General features: G+C 41.1%; 1 protein-coding gene across 1 annotated transcript in view; it reads left to right on the top strand.

Annotated features, from left to right (window-relative positions):
* Window positions 1–1,509: 1,509 nt before the first annotated feature.
* Window positions 1,510–21,649, top strand: part of LOC113024331 (ovochymase-2) — a 33,831-nt gene continuing 13,691 nt past the window's right edge. Inside the window, exons 1-16 of the mRNA XM_026171302.2 lie at window positions 1,510–1,715; window positions 4,711–4,841; window positions 5,799–5,892; window positions 7,423–7,563; window positions 7,793–7,890; window positions 11,524–11,650; window positions 12,046–12,243; window positions 12,359–12,574; window positions 15,858–15,998; window positions 17,248–17,493; window positions 17,648–17,833; window positions 19,188–19,297; window positions 19,563–19,663; window positions 20,194–20,471; window positions 20,710–20,873; window positions 21,389–21,572. Of these exons, the coding sequence (XP_026027087.2) occupies window positions 1,565–1,715; window positions 4,711–4,841; window positions 5,799–5,892; window positions 7,423–7,563; window positions 7,793–7,890; window positions 11,524–11,650; window positions 12,046–12,243; window positions 12,359–12,574; window positions 15,858–15,998; window positions 17,248–17,493; window positions 17,648–17,833; window positions 19,188–19,297; window positions 19,563–19,663; window positions 20,194–20,471; window positions 20,710–20,873; window positions 21,389–21,572 (2,566 nt within the window). The 5' untranslated portion in view covers window positions 1,510–1,564. The remainder of the gene's footprint in view (window positions 1,716–4,710; window positions 4,842–5,798; window positions 5,893–7,422; window positions 7,564–7,792; window positions 7,891–11,523; window positions 11,651–12,045; window positions 12,244–12,358; window positions 12,575–15,857; window positions 15,999–17,247; window positions 17,494–17,647; window positions 17,834–19,187; window positions 19,298–19,562; window positions 19,664–20,193; window positions 20,472–20,709; window positions 20,874–21,388; window positions 21,573–21,649) is intronic.

Genomic DNA, 21,649 nt, shown 5'->3' with positions numbered 1-21,649 from the left:
TTTGTCACACCGTTGCCTTTTGTAAAATAGAAGGAAAGTCCTTATCTCGAGAGAAAATGAAGTGTTAAAGGGGACCAGCGGACAGATTGATTCAGATTCAAATACGGTCAGACTGAATTTAGGAGATGATTTCGATAAAAACCCAATCGAGCGTCTTTGTATGCATGGAGATTCAGGCCAAAATGAAGATCCCCATTGTGAAACTTATTACCTCTAACCTCAGTGCTTTTGTTACAGCACGGCCCCTGTCACTCTGCGCTCTCTGCACCTCCGCAAAGGAAGTTAATCCCATTGTCTGCTTTACCTCAAGCAGTGGAGAAATTAACTCTTTTAGGTCTGTGAAAGCAAAGTTTTGGATGGACAAAACAGTCACCATTTGGAAGAGTTTCAGTTTATGTCTGGATCAAGGCCAATTTATCAAATGCATTTATTGGGCCTCTAGCTGTGCCATTATTTCTACCAGGATTGTGGCGTAGGAATATCCGTTCAATTTAACAGACAATAGTCTGAACATCTGTGTTTCCCAGGGACAAATTTTATAGATTTTGATGGCCTTTTTTAGTGCCACCAAGAGTGAAATATCTTAACAATTAGGCGCATTACAATGGAAGTTTATAATAAAAACTAAATGTCCCCTCACGATCCATTTTAATAACTTTGCAGATCTTCTGTCACTAACAACACATCGACTACGACTCTCTTTCGTTCCTGAAATGTCTCACCGATCATGAGAGACACCTGTGGATCTAAAAACTGGTCAGATGGCACTTTTTTTGGAAAACTTTGATGTGTTGACTTTTCATCTGGTTTTATAATCAAAACTATTAAGAAAAAACGTTTATCAAGTTCCTTAAAAAGAAAACTAACATTCAGAACAGAGGAGATTTCCATCACCCTTGGTTGTCCTTTGCTTAGTGCTTATTAGCACATGCATGCTAACACCAAACCAAGAGCGTGAACATGGTACATATTACTGCAAAATGTGTTATCGTGCTATGTGAGCATTTAGCAGATGCACAGCAAAAGGAGTCCAGCAAAGCCTTACCAGTGTCCAACGTGGTAGCTGTACAGCTCTGATAGCCTCTGCTTCAAGGTTTATTGCTGATTAAAATCTGTTGACAAGCAGGGAATTACATGCTGAGTGTAGTGTGTGGAAGAGCTATAAATTAAACATGCAAGATAATGAATTTTCCTCATGAGAACTCCAGCTTTTTGATTGTGATGACCAACTAAAATAAAACAATCCTTGCATGCATGTAAATTTCCTTCTTTTTGTCAGAGGTTTTGCCTTTTATCAACTATATCAGTGTTTTTTAAAGATGGAGTCCTAATGACCTGTTGATTGGGGAAGCAGCCACCTCAGTACTCATTAACTTTCTGTTACTGTATTATGTGATACAAATTTATGGCTCTAACATATCTATAGGGCTGGTGTGCTGCAATACCACATCTGACTGAGCTCAAGGTCCATCTGTGGTGTTAAAGTTTAGTTATGGTCCTCAATGTGTGGCCAATAAAGGGGTGAATTGTTGGACGAGGCACCGTCTCCTGCACTGCGAGGAAAATGGATGTGGAGAAGGGTCACAGACGTTCCCGGGGTATGAGCACCCTGGAAATATGTCTGATATTTATCTTCGTAGCAATGACCGGCGCCTGCATCGGCCTTGTGGTCATCTACTTCGTTGACAAAGCTGACTCTGAAACAGAAGGTGAGTGTTTACACCTGCTGAAACACACCGTGCTCCCTTTTAATATCAGCATTTCCCTGAGGTACTTCAAAACGAGAAGCAATATTGTGCTGAGGATTTTCTCAAACCTCTTATATACTTGATTATGTTCTTCTAAAATAAAAATCATAAATCATTTTTTTTAACTTAGTCCTTATTTATGATGTAAATTCCAACATTTTTTAGGCAAATTTTGATATTCACAAGTTTGGTGTGCTGACCATGAACATGTGTGTGAACATGTTGCATCTCGTAGCTCCTCGTGGAGATTTTGCAAAGATTGCTGATACATAATAACATATCTTTATTGCTGGTAAATAACTGGTCAATGATTGTTCAGTTGTTGATTTGAACAAAGCCAGTATACAGAGACATGCCAAAGTGAATGTACTGAGCTAAAATTCTCAAAGCATCTAAAATATCTGAAGTAATTATTGCAAAGTACAAAAATAACCAACATGCATCATCATAATAATGATTTGATTGCATCTGCTGTGTGTTAAATGGACTGATTCTAATATAGCACTTTCCTGCTTGGGCATTCTGCACCTACGTGCTTTCTACCCAACATTGCTTCTCTAACGAACACACTGAGAGCAACTCAAGGTTCTGTATTTGCCTAAAGATACTTCAGCTACTTCACAGGCAGTAACTGTCATGACGTCACCCATTGGGTTTGGACTAATGCTGTTTTTGGAATTTCCTTTTAGGGTACAGCTACATTCAATTTTTAGCCAATAATAATTGGTTAGCTAGCTGCATTCATAAATTGCATGGGCACAATGTAAGAGATGCTCATATCATCTAAACACAACAGACTGTACCATACAACAAACCATGATGTTAGTCAGAAAATCCATTAAGATGCTCCAAAATACTTTAACCCCACACACACACACACACACACACACACACACACACACACACAAACCTGTGAATCAACACAGCCAGGCCTCTAACTCCAGTATATAAGTAGATGACTTACAAGAAAAAAAATTCACCCTACTCAGAGTTGTTATAAGTATCCATAGAGACCAAAACTGTTTTTTATACCAGGCTGTAAATATATATTCTTAATTCTAAAAAGTCAGACATTTTAAAATGATGGACTAACTCAAGAAGCACAGAGAGGAAGTGGAGCTCCAAACACTTTGGTGTTGGCTTAATTTTTCAACTCTGGAAGTTGCACCTTGGCCCAGACTGAAAAGTATCTCAGCAGCTATTATATTATAAACTGTAAAAATATTATTAATAAAGTTTTTTTCCCCTTTTTTTATATAAACATGCGTATAAAACATTTTTAAAGCCATTAAATTATTTGTTTTTTACAAATACCTTAAGAACTAATCTCACGCTTAACTGTACTGAAACGTAAACATGCAAACAGAGTAAAACCTTCAGTTGTGACCAAGTTAACATGCTGAGATCAGCATTTAGGGCAAAGTACAGTCTCACAGTGCAGAAGGGCTGGCTGTAAGACTTCCACGGCCTTTTCTGTAGCAAATACCGGAGCAGGAAACAGACTCAAGGCAACAGAAAATGTAAGACCAGTGCTAATAAATTGCTGTTATGGAAATAAAGGTAAGAAAAGCCTACATGAGTTTTTGCTGATGTGAAAAAGTAAACAAGTCATGCAATGGTTTTTACAGGGGCTTTTACTTCTGATCCCTAAGAAATTAAGCCACACACAAGAAAAGGTGCACAAACAGGAGCTCTCTGTATCGTAAAATGACTGTGTTTAATTTTATTGCATGCATCATCACCACTGCAGCGGTCCTTACTATAATACCATCCACAGACACCATCTCCTCTATTTTTCCAGAGCTCCAGTTTAGCAAAACAATCACTCATTCTGGCCTTAAGCGTGAAAAAGAAATTCAATAGATGAAAATGGCTGTTTTGTGAAAGCAGACACATTTAAGCTGACTTGTTTTGTCTTTGGAGAATGAACCCTGAATTGTTTGTTGAGATGCGTAAAGTGGTGATTATCAGCAGAAACAAATTGATTCTTACGTTACTCATCAGTTGGTGCTTCGCTCCTGAAAAACAGCTGTCAAATAAGAGTGCTGCACATTTGACTCTTTGATCAGGAATTACTGTATGATTATTATTATTTTCCCCTGGTCTTCATCACTTTAACAAATACGTAAATCTCATGAAAAAACTCTGTTACAGATGAGTGTTTCTTTTGCACCACAGAAAAAAAGACGCCGTGACCGAAGCTTCTCTGGCAACAGGCACAACACACAACACTGTGGATGCCACACAGTGTCATCAATGCTGTCACCAAGGCTTCGACTTTAAAATCACATGCCTTTATAGTGTTTTTTAATAAAAAGAAATTCAAGTGTTTAAGTGTTTGCGCGATCATAAATGGTCATGCCTTTACTGACAACACACTTCAGTCAGCGTGTTGTAAAAATGACTGTCATATCATTTTATTTATAACCAAATACCTGAAAAATAACTTATTCCAGTCCACCTCAGTCATCAAAACACAGAGACGATGACACTTACAAACTATTAAGCTGAGCAACAAATTAACTGAAACCTGTTTAATCTAAAGGAGGATTGAATAAAGAAACGGGATTCAGAGTCAAGAAGTGAAAACCCCAAATCCCTGGGTATAAACCCCACAGTCTTTAAGGAAGGATAATTGCTTTAGCAGGTTCCTGGTTTGCACTGGGTATAAGAGCACAGCAATCAGCTGTCGCAGTCAGCTCAAAGGCTCCTAATGCTGCAATCTACAAATGAATCCAGGAGCTACAGAGTGCACAGGAAGAGCGTTTTTTTGTTATTGTACAGTGACTGTTGTTGTGATTTGCCTCCATATGAATAAAAATGAAGTGAATAGAATTGAACGGTGTTTTGTTAATTGATGAAGGGTGGCTGTATTTCAAATGGAGATCATGTTGCCATGATTTAAAAAAAAGAAGAAGAAAAAAAAAAGATGGCTGAGCTTAACCATCTGATGTATTTCCAGGGCTGACCTTAGGGTGTGGGGCTCCTCAAGAGCTGTCTGGAGAGTCGGGCACCTTCACCAGCTCAAACTACCCCAGCAGCTACGACAGTGGCCAAAGCTGCGCTTGGCACATCACCGTGGACCCTGAGAAGGTGACAAGAATCATCATTAGAGCGCTTCTGATCTTCAGCCTCTCTTTAAATTATATCACCAGTAAAATTAGAAAGAAAATTTAATTATGCACTAAGAAAAGTTGAAAAACAAAGAACAAACTCCAACAAGAGTTTTTATCTAAAAATTTTAATCAGTTTTATCTTAACATCTGTAATCCTTTTAATTTACATATTCAAGAAATTACAGTGGCTTATTATGATCAGGTTCAAGCAAAGCAGAGGTGAGTTTTCTCTGTAATAGTGGCTCAGAAAACTCCACAACGCTTCTCTTGAGATGATTTCACGGTTGGTCTTGGTTTTGTAACTCCATCCATAAAAAGGCTTTATCAGAAGTTTTTTTTTAAAAAATAAATAAATTATTATAGTTTAAAGGGAAAAAATTTCCAGGCTTCTAAGTGTCTGAAATGATTTTCCTGTGAACACCAGTTTCAGCACAGTCACATTATCTCTCTTTTTAGTTCAGATCAAAACCATTTACTCGTGTCTCTATTTCACAGTCTTTAACGGTGCTTCTGTCTGCTGTCTGATCAGCAGAGTTTGTCACATTACTGTTATGGAAACTGTCTTATGTGAGGCCAAGCAGTAGAGGACAGCTGGGATGAGTGCGGTGGCAGCGGTGTGGACAGATGGCTGCCTTGTCTCCTTCATTCTCCTCAGCTTTCCTTCTCAGACCCAGAGGACAAAACAAATCTTTGATCCTTCTTTCTCTGGCAGCACGGCTGCCCTCCTGCATGCCCGACACAGTGGCTGTTATCTATACGCATCTCTATTTCTCTGTATTTGAACACATAAGCGAACATAAAACCTGCTCTCGCACGCGTGCACACGTGCACATTCAGAATTCACACCGAGCTCTCACGCTCGCCTATCTCTTCAGCAGCGCCTTCTCAGATTCAAAATAGAAAGATGAAACACCTCTGCGTGTTTGTGTTGCAGGTGATCCATTTGTGGTTTGAGGAGTTTGCCTTGGAGGACACCCAGCTCTGCACAGCAGACTTTATCACACTGCAAGACTCAGTGGGAATCATCGGTAAATATCACACATAAATTCCAGCCTTCCGGCAGGGTGGGGGATAGGAAATTATTTTTAAAAGATGGTGTTCAGTTTCTGGACAGATGGGCATCTGCCCTTTCAAGGCTAAGGGTTTCATCTCTCCACGGGCAGACTCAGCTAGTGAGCTACACACGGTCACGCTGGTTCAGTGCACATTACTCAGCACTAACTCAAACACTGTTTTTAACCACACAGCAGAGTTTATGGGGAAGGAATAATATCATGAACTTGGATTTGGTGTTGCCAGACTAGGGCACAGATTTAAAGAATGGGACTATATTTGGGAAATTAGGTGGACAGGTTGACAGATGAGTTCAGGCAGGAGTCTCTGTGGACTGTGATGTTTCCAGATGACATTGTGATCTGCAATAAGTCCAGGAAGCAGATGGAAGAGAGGAAGTGCGCACTGGAGAGACATAAGCACGACTGAATACATGTGTTTGAATGAGAAGGAGACAGGAGGAGCTGCCAGGCAGGAGGAAAGAGGGAAACTCACAGGGTTTGTGAGACAGTTGTGAGACAGAGGAGGATGCTAGGTGTGTCTCGGGAGAGATGGAGGCCTCCCTAAAGGGAGCAGCTGAAAGACAAAGAAGAAGAAGTGAAGTAAAAGAGTAAAGTCAAATATATTTGGCCTTAGGGGAAATTCTGTATTTCATATATATATATTGACTTTAAAAAAAAGTAAAATACATGAAAAAAGATCAAACCTGATGAGGCTGCAAATTGTAAAACCATTTCATCATACAAAGAGTTCAAAGAGGTCTGTAAATGCCACCTCTGTGAAAAAAGGAGATAAACATATCAAGTGAAAGCACTCAGAGATAAGTGCCACGGATAATTTGATCTGATAATCAAACTCTGGCGCTTCTAAACTTGCTAAATGCAACACTGAAAATATTCCAAAATATGATTAATTTGCAAACTACAATTTGTCAAGAAAAAATATGAAAAAATATAGAAATAAAATGCAAAGCTTATTCAAATCAGTGTCCATTGTTCTACTGTAAGTCTTTAACACTACAATAAAGCCCTCATTTATTACATACATATTACATAACTCAATGTCATTTGTTGTGATAAACTGATGCGAAATAAACAGCTTTAAGTTCAGTTCAGTTCAGTTTATTTCAAACATGTGCCTTCACAATCATTACAAAATATCATTTTTATTATTTGTTTAAAAAGGAGTAGGCAGTATATACTTATTTGTCCCTACCCCCTCAAGTCATTCTAATCTGACATCATAATTGTTAATAAGTGCTATTTGTACCTCCCTCTGATACATGCATGTAAAAGACTTTTGATCACTCCAGCACGGCACATAAAAGAGACACTCGGACTGAAAGCAATGACTTACCCTTTTTGTGGTCATTCAGTTTTTTTCCCCTTTTTTGTTCACTGTGTGGTCTTGTTGTGCTTGTTTGTGATCATTGTAACTTTAGAGCTGTCTATTACCAGTTGGACAACCCCTATAATAAACCAGCTTCTTATCTGTGATATTTGTAGGTAAATACTGTGGCTACAATAAACCGAACCCAGTGGTGTCGCTGACAAACCAGCTGACGGTCTACTTTGACACCAATGACAGAAAAACAGACCGAGGCTTCAAGGCTCATTACAAAGCTGTGGCTCCACAGCTCACATCAGGTAAGACTATAAGAAATGACTTCATCGAGGAAATAAGCCTGACATAACGTTGGATCTCTGTCTTACGTTACACGATTGACCTGGAAGGCGAATGTTGTAGGGATGGGTGCAAGGTGAGACGAGGGGTAATAGATGGTCAATCAAAACTGGGGTGGGTAGGTGGAGGGGTGTGCTGTGGGTATCCTTGCGCTATCTGTGGAAATGAAGTGCCCTTCATCCCTGCTGCCAGAAATAGCCGGAGCCGGAGGCTTTCTCCAAGGTGATCAGGGGAATCTGATGACGCCCGGCTTCCCAGAACAAAACTACCCAAACGGAGCGCTATACCAGGTAGAGCCACACACATGAACTAAAACACACAAACACCAGCTCAGATCCAACAGCATTTCATTAAGACTGGAACTATGCATCTGAATACTACTACTACTACTACTACTACTACTACTACTAATAATAATAATAATAATAATAATAATAATAATAATAATAATAATAATAATGTAATTTATATTGTACCATTAAAAAAAGTTAAAAATCTAATGCATCGTCACAGGACAAGACAGGAAACAAGCAACCCATAAAAAAACTGTATGAAGAGATAAAAATGAAACTATATAAGGTGAAGTAATACTGACAGCAGAAGGATATAAAACTGGGAAATAAGAGCAATTAGAAATGAGAAAACAGGTAAATTAAAAGCAAATATAACAATCATCAACATACAGTGGGGCAAAAAAGTATTTAGTCAGCCACCGATTGTGCAAGTTCCCCCACTTAAAATGATGACAGAGGTCAGTAATTTGCACCAGAGGTACACTTCAACTGTGAGAGACAGAATGTGAAAAAAAAATCCATGAATTCACATGGTAGGATTTGTAAAGAATTTATTCGTAAATTAGGGTGGAAAATAAGTATTTGGTCACCTCAAACAAGGAAAATCTCTGGCTCTCACAGACCTGTAACGTCTTCTGTAAGAAGCTTTTCTGTCCCCCACTCGTTACCTGTATGAATGGCACCTGTTTGAACTCATCATCTGTATAAAAGACACCTGTCCACAGCCTCAAACAGTCAGACTCCAAACTCCGCCATGGCCAAGACCAAAGAGCTTTCGAAGGACACCAGGAAAAGTATTGTAGACCTGCACCAGACTGGGAAGAGTGAATCTACAATAGGCAAGCAGCTTGGTGTGAAAAAATCAACTGTGGGAGCAATCATCAGAAAATGGAAGACATACAAGACCACTGATAATCTCCCTCGATCTGGGGCTCCACGGAAGATCTCATCCCGTGGGGTCAAAATGATCATGAGAACGGTGAGCAAAGATCCCAGAACCACACGGGGGGACCTGGTGAATGACCTGCAGAGAGCTGGGACCAAAGTAACAAAGGTCACCATCAGTAACACACTACAACGGCAGGGAATCAAATCCCGCAGTGCCAGACGTGTTCCGCTGCTGAAGCCAGTGCATGTCCAGGCCCGTCTGAAGTTTGCCAGAGAGCACATGGATGATACAGCAGAGGATTGGGAGAATGTCATGTGGTCAGATGAAACCAAAGTAGAACTTTTTGGTATAAACTCAACTCGTCGTGTTTGGAGGAAGAAGAATACTGAGTTGCATCCCAAGAACACCATACCTACTGTGAAGCATGGGGGTGGAAACATCATGCTATGGGGCTGTTTTTCTGCCAAGGGGACAGGACGACTGATCCGTGTTAAGGACAGAATGAATGGGGCCATGTATCGTGAGATTTTGAGCCAAAACCTCCTTCCATCAGTGAGAACTTTGAAGATGAAACGAGGCTGGGTCTTCCAACATGACAATGATCCAAAACACACCACCCGGGCAACAAAGGAGTGGCTCCGTAAGAAGCATTTGAAAGTCCTGGAGTGGCCTAGCCAGTCTCCAGACCTCAACCCCATAGAAAATCTGTGGCGGGAGTTGAAAGTCCGTGTTGCTCGGCGACAGCCCCAAAACATCACTGCTCTCGAGAAGATCTGCATGGAGGAATGGGCCAAAATACCAGCTACTGTGTGTGCAAACCTGGTAAAGACCTATAGTAAACGTTTGACCTCTGTTATTGCCAACAAAGGTTATGTTACAAAGTATTGAGTTGTATTTTTGTTATTGACCAAATACTTATTTTCCACCCTGATTTACGAATAAATTCTTTACAAATCCTACCATGTGGATTCATGGATTTTTTTTTCACATTCTGTCTCTCACAGTTGAAGTGTACCTCTGGTGCAAATTACTGACCTCTGTCATCATTTTAGGTGGGGGAACTTGCACAATCGGTGGCTGACTAAATACTTTTTTGCCCCACTGTATATGAATCATCTGAGGAAGCACCAATGACTCTTACATGACTGTATCATACTGCAGTATGATACAGCGGCTATAACTGACATTTTTATATCAGATTTCATTTTCCACGCAGAGCTGAAGGAGGTTGGCCGTAATAAACCCACTTAGATAATTAGCCTGATTAGCATAAAGAAATAACAAACAAACCACCCTGCCCGTCTCCAAGGCTCAAAAACACACGTCTAAAATTCAGTAATTAACGTGTTTGTCGGTTTTGTTTGATCCGCACACAAAAAGTAATCTGAAAAATAAAAGTTAACATCATTAGAGAGCTGCTGGAGCACTTACCCAAGCTCCAGCGATTTCCTAAAGCACTGTATCTGACTTTCAAATGCAGTTACAGTGTTCAGATCCAGTGGCAGCGTAAACACAGCTAATTCAGGAAAATTAAAAATATCTCATTTAGGATATTAAACTGATGTGACCAGATAAGCAACAGAGGTAAACATCTTTAAAACTTTAAAGTCAGACTAATAGGAGGCTTTGAGTTTAACATTTAAACAAGGCAAGTGGTTCCACTTGGTTTCAGTGTAAAGCTGAGCTAATTGTCTCTTGCAATAAGAATAGTATGTAAGTAATTGCAAATAGTAAAAATGTGTTCTTACTGCTTCCTATAAATGCCACTAATGTCTGAAACTGTTGTCTGTTTGAATAGATGTAGATATAGGATATAGGTTACGCCTAAATTTGAACATCATTTATGGGCTTTTTGTTTAAAATCTAATCAAAAATAAATCTAATTGCCAAAAGTGGATTGGTAAAGATATATACTCCTAAATATCTCACATAACATTGACGACAGTGATGTATTAGCATAGACGAGCCTAGACGTTTCCGATTCTCACCCAGATGGCGTTTGTGGTTCTGATCATTCATTAACGCATCTAAATGAATCAGAGTGTATTCGGATGTGCGGCTTTGCATGCTGGGTTTGGATGTGGAGTCATATGGCATTATTTGGCTGTCATCATGATTTCATCTGGCTGAGCTTGAGCTCGACAGATCACCGTCTGTCCAAACAAGAGCAGAGTCGGTGAGAGAATTATTTATGAGTTACAGTAGCCTATATCGAAACCACGAGACTAGTAGAAGGAGAACATGAGGAGTGATGCAGATGGCTGCGCTGTGCATTACTGAAACGACATCAAAATGATTTTAAAGGGCAAATATTAAGCCTTTTGTCATTTTCCATCAGTTAAAATGATGGATGCTCATATTAAATATGGTCAGTGTTTAAAAGAATAATGTCAGTGTATTTGCTAGTAAAGCTAGTGTTTCAGACTGCTCTGAACACACTACTTCACACAGTTATTTCTACTCTTGGGCCTGCTGATGTCAATAAGAGGGGGTTTCCTTAATATGGTCCTTTCAGGGTCCACCTAAACCTGTTTGCAAGGGGCAGCCAATCAGAATGCAGTTGGCTTAAATGGGGAGTAGTTAAAGTGTCTTGTTTGCAACAGAGTAAATAGTGAAAAGCTACTGTCCTATAGTCCAAGAATTATAAATGTGGAGTTGGAAATTAACATAATAGTCTCTCTTTAAATCCATAGCAGACACAGCCTTTCACACTCTTTCTGTGCGTTTGCTCTTTGAATCAGTGGAGAATCACAGTGCCTGAAGGTGAAACAGTCCAACTGACATTCACCTCTTTTGACCTGGTCCCTGAAGCCTGTGGAGACTTTGTTCAGGTCTATGATTACAACCAGGCCAGCCCTCAGTTAGCAGGTAAGCATGGCACAAATTACAAACAAAATCCACAGTTCTTCTTTACATACCAAAATGTTTTCACTCATCAGTAGAGTTTACATCAAAGCTGGATATGTGACTAAGAGGAAAACGGGATGTGTTAAAATGTCAGAATAGACTGTGGGCTTTGTTCAACATTAACAATGTCAACTTTGTAGGGCCATGAATAAAAGATGAGCTCAATTAAAAGTTTGAGAAGCTGTACAATGGGCCAAGTTTCTCGAGTCTATTTTAATCTTAATGAATTTAAATCTGTCTCCATCTGACTTCACTTCTCAAGCAACACGTAGCAGCTACTAATGTCAAAGCTGTTGTTCTTACACAAGGCTGCGTAAGTGTCTATCGCCTTGTCACAGACGTGTAATCCATCACAGGTAAATTATGTGGCGGAACCATGCCGAAGCCGCTGGAAATCAGCAGCAACACGATGGTGGTCCGCTTCAAATCTGACAACAGTCTGACTTCAAAAGGATTCAGTGCAACGTACACAAAGTCCAGCCTTCCTCCTGTTGTTGTCACCACCACCATGACCGCACCCACCACACAAACCCCTCCACCTGCCACAACTTCAGGTAAGCACCTTCTCCAAAGCCTGAACCCCCCCCCCCCCCCCCCCCCCCCATGTTAAAAGATTTTAACATTAGCAAAACAAGAAGGAAGTATTACCAAGTGCTGGTTTCGCTACAGGACCTGGTGGCCCAGAAATCCTTGATGGACGTAAAGGAGTTCTTCAGTCATCAGGTTTCCCAAATCCATATCCTGCCCATTTAAATAATTCCTGGGAGATATCTGTGTCCAAAGGATTCCTGGTTAAGCTACAGATCACTGACTTGGCCATCACAGGAGAGACTGGAATGTGCAAGGAGGACAAACTGATCATCTCAGACAAATACAGCACTCTAGGTGAGCCATTACTTCTATTTTGTTCTTGCATTGTCTTGGTTGACTACATGCTGCATGCTTTTTTTTTTTTTTTTGCAATTTAGCTCGGTTGACCTGTGAGAGAAGCACATGAATGTGAGGCCGTTGGCTTGTGTTTATTGCAGCCGCTCTGCTGCGTCTGTAAATCTGTTGATTAGGAGTTGGGTCGCACAGAGCACAGCAAACTATAAATTACCTCTCATTATTCACTTCAGGGGCTGCAGTGAGGCTGATACAGCTTTATCTATTGCTCAGTACTCAAGGACTAAAGCACTGAGATGCACTCTTTCCGTGAAACACTCACAGATAAGCAAATGGTGTTTTAGTGGGGCATACTTTTAGATTAGGGCATATGTTTCTGTGCACAAAACACAAAGGAAAAGTAACAATAAGAAATATGACAAAAGTCCTTGTGTTCTTTACGCCCAAAAGCAGGATGTTGTGAAAGATTCATTAACTTCTAAGATAATTTCAAGGAGGACTGTATCAAAATACTGTTTTTTTTTGACTGCTCTTCAGCATTTCACTTTCTTGCTATTTTCTAATGGTCACAAATTAGTATAATTCGTATATTAGTATATTTATGTTTAAGTGTTAAAAAAAATGACTCCGTATCCTAGATCCCACTGGGAATAAACTCACTTTCAAATGATTACACCAGGGGTGGCCAACTCCAGGCCTCGAGGGCTGGTGTCCTGCAGGTTTTAGATGTGTCCTTGATCCAACACAGCTGATTCAAATGGCTAAATGACCTCCTCGTCATGTCCTGAAGTTCCCCAGAGGCCTGGTAACAAACTAATCATGTGATTCAGGTGTGTTGACCCCGGGTGATAGAGGAGAACAGCCTCCTTCCCTCATCACTGAAGATGGGTTGTGGATGGGTTTTCCAGCATGACAATGACCCAAATCAGATCGCAAAGGCAACAAAGGAGTGGCTAAAGAAGAAGCACATTAAGGACATGGAGTGGTCTACCCAGAGCTCAGTCCTATAGAAATTCTTGTCTTAACAAGTGGCAGTCAAGAAAGCTAAAGGATTTAGAACAGAGATGTTTGCAAACCTGGTGAAAGATTACAATAAATGCCTTACCACTGTGCTTTTCAACAAGGATTATTAAACCTCACAGTAGTGAGTCATGTTGTGCTTGGGATTCAAATAATTCCACTCAATGACACGCAAATCAATTAATAACTTTTGGTTATTCTGTCTCCCTTCATAAAAATGAAATTACAATCAAAAGTAGAGCCTTTTCGTTTGTTTATAAGTGAGTAATGTCACTAATTCAGCAGGGGATCAAATAATTATTTTTCTCTCTGTAAAGTTCTCCAAATTCTGATCAGCTCATGTAGTCCATATGAAGTACCTTTGGTTTAAGGATAAAGTGTCTAGTGTGCATTGTTCATAAGTCATCGTGCTCACAATATGTATCTATGGAGTTGCAGAGTAATTAACACAACGTCCTCCACACCATGCATCATGTTAGCGGCACATCATGCGGTCCTGAGATTTTCATTCACAGCCATCAGTAGGGTTGTTAGAGAATGATCTCAAACAGATGCCTTGTTGATTGCAAAGGTCAGAGAAGAACAACACGACAGGTTTCAGGTAATAAAAAGACTCTGAAAGCTCATCAGTGGACTACAGAAGCATACGACAGCGGAAGGTGAGAAAAACATTGCCAGGCCTGATTAGTTAATTTCTGCTGTGATATTCAGCTGGTGGTGTCAGATTTTCATTCTGAATTATGTCATGAGTTCAGGCTCGTGGTGATATACTCTTGGCACACTTCGTCCCTCATTGACCATGCCTCTGTGTGACCACTGTATATGGATCTCTTAATAACACGCCGTGTCACAAAGCACATACCATCTTGGACTGGATTCTTGCATGCGATTCACTTGACTCAGATGGCCTCCGCAGTTACTAGCTGAACAACAGCAAGCGCATGGTTCTGTCATGTCAATATGGCAGTCCATATTATATTTAGTGAGCTTGAGAAAACACTCAGCACTGGAGCGCCTCAGGGCTCTGTTTTAGGCCCCCTGCTGTAATCACTGTACACTTATGACTGTGTAGCCACATCAGACACCACCTCCATTGTCAAGTTTGCTGACGACACTGCTGTTGTGGGCCTGATCTCCGACAACACCGAGACGGCCTACCTGGAGGAGATTAGGAACCTGGAGACCTGGTGCCAGGAGAATAACCTCCTCCTAAACGTCAGCTAAGGAGCTGATCGTGGACTTCACTACAAAGCAGGCAAGGAATTACAAGCCCCTCATTATCAGTGGCACGCCAGTGGAGAGAGTGGACAGTTTCCGATACCTGGGTGTCCACATCACTCAGGACCTGTCATGGTCCTGTCACATCAACACCCTGGTTAAGTAAGCCCGTCAGCGTCTCTTCTTCCTCAGAAGACTTAGAGACTTCCATCTGCCACTGAAGGTGCTCAAGAACTTTTACTCCTGCACCATCGAGAGCGTCCTGACGACAAACATCTGCACCTGGTTTGGGAACAGCACCAAGCAGGACAGACGAGATCTGCAAAGAGTGGTGCGCTCAGCCGAACGCATCATTCAATCAGAGCTCCCTGACCTGCTGTCCATCTACACCAAGCGGTGCAAGTCCAAAGCTAGGAAGATTATGATGGACCTCTCCCATCCCAACAATGGACTCTTCTCACTGTTGAGGTCTGGGAAGCGCTTCCGCTCCCTTAAGGCCAAAACAGAGAGAATGAGGAGGAGCTTCTTCCACCAGGCTATTCGGGCCCTGAACCAGGTGTAGGACTGGACTCTCCCACACACATCACACGCACTCTGGTTTTTCTTCATGCATACTTCCTATAATTTATAATCTCTTTCTGCTATTTGCACATTTTTTACTGTAAATTTCTAAGTTAAATCTGTAAATTTTGTATAACCTGTAAATTTGTAAATACTGTAAAACCACTGTCATTTAATGGTTGGGCATTGCATTGCACAGCCACAAGCATTTCACCTCATGTGATACTGTGTATGGTTGTGTGCGTGACAAATAAAATTTGAATTTGAATTTGTCCTGTAATCCAAGTCAGATGTTCCTAATAATGTGGCATGTGTATCTGCCAATATGTATGCTGATTTTTTGAACTTAGTGAAGGGTTCGTCTTAATTTGCAACATGTTTTACTCATTAGAAGTTGATGTTACTGTCTCTCTCTCTCTCCTCTGCTTTGTTTCATTCTCTCATACCTTCCCTTTTTCCTCTGTCCTTCCTCTCGCTGATCCAGGTACACACTGTGGCTACATCCTTCCCCCAGTGGTGGTCAGCGCCAGTGACACGATATCTGTGACCTTCCAGTCTGACAGTCGCCTCACAGACCGCGGATTCTCTGCCAAGTGGGAGGCTGTGTACCCTGAGGATATCACAGGTACTGAGCACTGATGAACACACTCGCAGGAGTGCAAAACACACACGCGAATACACACACACGCAAACACACAGGAGCACCTCCACACCTGAGGCACATAATGCTGTAGCAGTACAGCATCTCATTTAGACAGAACATAAAATTCTTCCTCCTCTGTCACATATTTACAGTGGATATAAAAAGTCTACACTCCCCTGTAAAAATGCCAGGCTTTTGTTATTAAAAATAAATCGTGTCAAGGATTTTTTACACCTTCAGTGTGATCTATAACCCATAAAATTCCATTCAAAAACACATTTATACCTTTTAATCTGTTTAAACTTACAATAGCCTGGTTGCATAAACATTCACAAAGTTAATTAATGCTTGCTTGAAGCACCTCTTGCTTTTTGGGTAGGCGTCTATCACCATGATACATCGCAACTTGGCAATATTTGCCCCCACTCCAAATCTGTCCAAGTACGAGAGTATCTCTTGTGCACGGTCCTCCTCAACTCGTCCCACAGATTTTCACCTGAGTTCAGGTCTGGGTTCTGGCTTTGCTGTTACAAAACTTTAATGTTCTGACAAATGTCTGAAATGGGTTGTAATTCCCTTCACCTTGCATAAAGCTCCGGCTGAAGAAAAAACAGCTCCAAAGCATGATGCTACCACTGCCATGCTTTACTCACGTGCAGTGCTGTTTTTGTGCCTTTTGGAATTAGCGGAGAAATATAGTTGTTGCATAAATAGGGAGAGCTCTATCAAAGCGCAGGAGTGCATAGTGACAAGCATCCAAAGAAAATGATAAAAGTCCTTTCTTTATTTTAATCACAGTTATGAAGCTAGAGAAGAATTTGCAGCTGCACATCTGGTGAAGAAAAAGTTAAAGCACCAATCACACAGTGTAAAAATATAACGCTAAAACTCCTGCTGTCTACTTGAATAAAACACATAAAGGTTATCAGCAGGCTTCGGTGCTGTGTCAAAAATGAGTTTGGTAAATATACTGAATTATTAATATGTTTTAATGGATGTTTTAGCCATCATCATGTAAGCTGTGCAGTGAAGGTGAATGTTTTAAACTGTCCATCATATTAAATTGTTTATGAAAAATGAAAAGTTTAAAATAAATTCAAAATAATCAAAGAAGTTAAAAATGCTTCAAAGTTATACTTAATGCAACGGAGTAAATAGCCAGTTACATTCAATACTATGCTTCATAGTAGGCTCTCGTGCAGTTTTCTATCATTTCCCCTGTCTGTTTCAGAAATCCTGGGTTGTGGCTTTTCTTCAAAGGAGGAAACCGGAGTTATCAAGTCCCAGGACTGGCCCATGAATTACAAGGCCAACACCGAGTGCATGTGGAACATCAAGGTGCCTTCGGGGAAAAAAATCACGCTGACATTCACCCATTTTGACCTCGAAGCAAAAGATGCCCTAACGTCCACATGCTATGATAACATAATGGTCTATGACATCAATGGTCTGACTTCTGCACTGATTCAAAGCTATGGTAAGCAGGTTTTTACAGCTGCCAATGTCTGTTCCCCAAATAATTTGTACCTGCAGAGCGAAAGTAACTGAAAGTCCTGCTTTGGTTAATTGAAGAAGCTTTTTTGTGTCACTTTGGAACTGTGGACAAACTTTTTTGTCATCAATCCTTTCAGGTCAGTTTTGTGGAACTACGCTGCCTGATCCCATCCAGACAAACGGCAACAGGCTGCTGATTCGTTTCCATACAGACTTGCTTACTGAAGCTAAAGGTTTCAGGGCCTATTGGACAACAAACCCCAGCCTGCCTGCTCCAACTGAGCCACCTGTTCAGCCCAATCCCTGGGACAACATCATCATAGGTGGAGTATCTGCTCCAGCCCCACACAGTTTATTACAAGCACCTAGACTGCATAGGTGAAGCTGCATCGATCCACACTTTTCTACGAAAATAAATCAACTGATCTGTGTTGAACTCATAAACAATATGTTTATTCCCATCAGTTATACAAGGCCTGTTGTGGTGCACTGTTTTAGATTTCCAGTTCGCTAGGTTCAGGTTCACATTTGTTCCCTGTAGCATTAGACAGCTCAAAGGTCTTTCAATAGAATACAGTGTCGACTGTGTGCGCAAAGAAGCATTTCTTTGCTAATAAATTAGCAATGACAACCTTAAAAGGCAGTAATATATCAGATGTCACGTTGTCAGCGTGTCACACTGAATCCGAGTGGCAAAACAATAAATTAGTGCGCTGCATTTAACATCGCTGTTAAACACTGCTGCAAGTACTGAAACAGTCAGGCAGCATTTGCCATAATTAGGGACAGTGGAGCTCTGCACGGATTGAAATAAAGGACCTGCAATTTGTCACAGCACGGCTTCAATACCTGCAGCTATTTTATAAAATCGATCACTCTGTTTAGTATTTCTTAATCTTAACTAACACACTTTCAGCTGGGCAGTAGTTCCCACTAGCCAATTAAACTGACCCCCAGATAAGAGTTTAGCACAGCTGTTGCACAGACACATTTCACACATTCATCTGATTCATGATTTCTGCTTACTCTTTCTTCACACCCTCTTTACTGTCTCCCAGATGTGCAGTACAGCAAGGTGATTTGATGTGCCGACTTTTCCTACTAACTTGCCGGTTGTCACCTGATTTCCATTCTCAAATTGCCAATGAGCCCCAGGTGGCGCAGGGCCCTGCCAAACCGATAGCTGAAAATAGTTTTATAGATGGGCTCCACTGCCTAGGAGATTTTACTCATTCAGGCTCATGCAGGGTCGCCCTGTGAATAGAATGACGCAAGTAAAATGAGTACAAAGGAAGAAAATGTGTGATAAGAGTGACTGGGACAGTTTAGTGGGAAGTCTGTAGATTAATAAATTTATATCTTCACGCATGTCCATGTTGTGACATCAATTAGCTGAATTTTGCCGCAGGAGCATCGTATTATTTTTGAATGAAGATAAAGACATTGCAGTATGTGTGCATATTACTAAAAGCCAGAATCATTAGGACACACCACACAGTTTAAACCTGATACAACTGGAAAATTATTTTTAAAAAAACACAAGTCTGTTAGCTGCTGATACGTGTCGTCTATTCAGGCTTTATTTACACAGGCACAGATTTGTTTGTGTAGCCTGTACAGTGCACAAACAAATCATTTCTCGAGAGACTCTGTACATGTGGGTGTTTGCCTTTCCAGACTGGCCAAGCACATGTGGGAAACCAGCCATTCCTCCTGCTGTTGTGTCACGTATTGTGAATGGAGAGCCAGCCACACCGCACTCCTGGCCCTGGCAAGTGTCCATGCAGGTGAGAATCTCCATGTGCCAATGAGGAAAATTCACAGAAAGATGAAAACAAACGGCATCGAAAAGCCTCACGAGTACATAACCTGTGCAGTTACAGTTTCCTCACAATATGATATCAGTGTCCTTTTCTGTATCCTATATTAATTTTCTGATTGACTGTACAGATCTGAACCCAATGCTGTTCATCACATTTAATCATCATCATCATCATCATCATCACCATCATCATCATCCTGTTTAGTGAGTTTCTTCTCTGCTTGTTTCAGGTCTGGCCGACCAGTCAGCCAGAACCCACATTCTCCCATACCTGCGGTGGTACTCTTATTCATAAGAACTGGGTACTTACAGCAGCCCACTGCTTTATAAGGTACATGTTCAGTTCCCTCATCAATAAATACATGTACTATTTCTAGTAATGTGTTCCAAAAAAAGTTTTTCAAGTCAGTTACAAAGAAATGACATTTAAGTCTGGCTTTTATTGGCTTTTATTTCTGCAAAAGTTTTCCTAAACTTCCTAGAAGCCCATTTGTGTAATCTCAGGAGGCAGTTATCTCTGTCTGTGTGTGTGTGTGTGTGTGTGTGTGTGTGTGTGTGTGTGTGTGTGTGTGTGTGTGTGTGTGTGTGTGCACTGTTACCTCGGGCTTATTACAGTGTGGGAACAATGCCTTGTTAGAAATGCCTCAACGCTTTGGCTAATAGGCTACAGTGTTCTTTAGAAATAGAGGCGCTGGTGCACCATGGAGCCTTTCGAGTATACATATATATGATAGATACATTTTTGTGGAACTAGAAATCCCACAATCCAAACAGATACAGCTTTATGTCACACAGTGCACTGACAGTGACAGGTACAGTGTAAAGCATTAGCATTAGTTCATCTGCTCATTTCCCACCTAGATACGCTGATGAGCTGGAGCGTTGGCGCATGTGCCTCGGCAAACACAACTTGACCTACACGGAGCCGAGTGAGCGATGCTTCAACATATCTGGTATCTATCGCCACGAGGGCTTCAAGTACCCCACAGTGCCCTCGGTGGAGTTTGACATTGCCTTGGTCAGACTGGATGGAGAGGTGACACCCACTGATGAGATATCATTTGCTTGCCTTCCATCTGAAGAGGAAGCCCTACCTGAGGGAAAGAAGTGCTACGCCACCGGCTGGGGAGATGAAACTGGTGCTGTTTTTGTCTTGTCATGTTCATTAGCAGCCTCTGATAAAATAATTGTAGCCTGATGTTTCAGAGCTGTGTTAAAGTGATATTTATTTACAAAGAACTAGAACTGCATCACCTCAGAATTGTATATTTAGCATGCCCTCTGCTGGATTTAATGTGTAAATGCCTCTTTTTTTAATGTTCCTGCGTCAATCTCGAGGCTTCTGTAACAACTGAAATGACTCTGTGTGTTTATCAGGTAATTCAATTAACCCTAAAGCTGCAGAAGCGCTCAACCAGGTCGCCTTGCCTGTGGTGCCTTATGACACCTGTAACAGGATGGATTACTGGTGGTTCCAGGTCAAGACCTCCATGATCTGCTGTGGTTATACACTGCCTGATGAGCTCAAGTCTGTTTGTCAGGTAAAAGAAGAACTATAAGAGGAGCTATATTGCGGCCATAAATTGAGGTTTATCTTAACAGTAAACTGGCCTGGTCGGATAACGCTTAATTTCTGTACAAGAAGGGCTAAAGACTCCATCTGTTGGGCAGGCTGATGTCTTTTGGTCAGCATTGCTGGTGAAATGGTAGCACAGAGAGAAACTGGAAACTACTTAATGGACTGGGGAAGAGGGCCAGCTCTTTCCAGTTCAGTCCCCTAGACTCCATAGATGAGGTGGGTGAGAGGAGGATGATAGCCAAGCTAATGTCCATTACAGACAACACCTCTCACCTCTCAACATCCTCTCACTCAGGATAAATAACTTTGGATTTAACTACTCTTGGTAGTGTGGCTTTGATTTCACTTTCCCTTTCGACTCTTGTCAGGTTCTAACAGGTGAATTTCCCCAGTGTGGGACTAAATAAAGTTATCTTATCTAATCTTTTAAAAGAACAACAAAACCACTTTAGTGTTTTAATGTTCTGCTCTTGACAGGGGGATTCAGGGGGACCCCTGGTTTGCCAGGATAAAATTGGCGATCCATGGGAAGTTCATGGCATAACTAGCTTTGGCCCTATTGGATGCATTATGGATAAGAAGCCTTCTGTGTTCACCCGCTCTTCTGCCTACATCCCGTGGATAACAAATGTCATCCGCCGACACCTCTACAATGAGCACAGTATGAATCCAGCTCTTTAAACATACTTCGTTTCCCCACTGTGACAATATGTGACAAAGTCAAAGTGTAATGCCAGT

Source organism: Astatotilapia calliptera, chromosome 6, assembly GCF_964374335.1.
Source record: "Astatotilapia calliptera chromosome 6, fAstCal68.1, whole genome shotgun sequence".
Classification (NCBI taxonomy): Eukaryota; Metazoa; Chordata; class Actinopteri; order Cichliformes; family Cichlidae; genus Astatotilapia; species Astatotilapia calliptera.
This window is presented reverse-complemented; position numbering and strand designations above follow the sequence as displayed.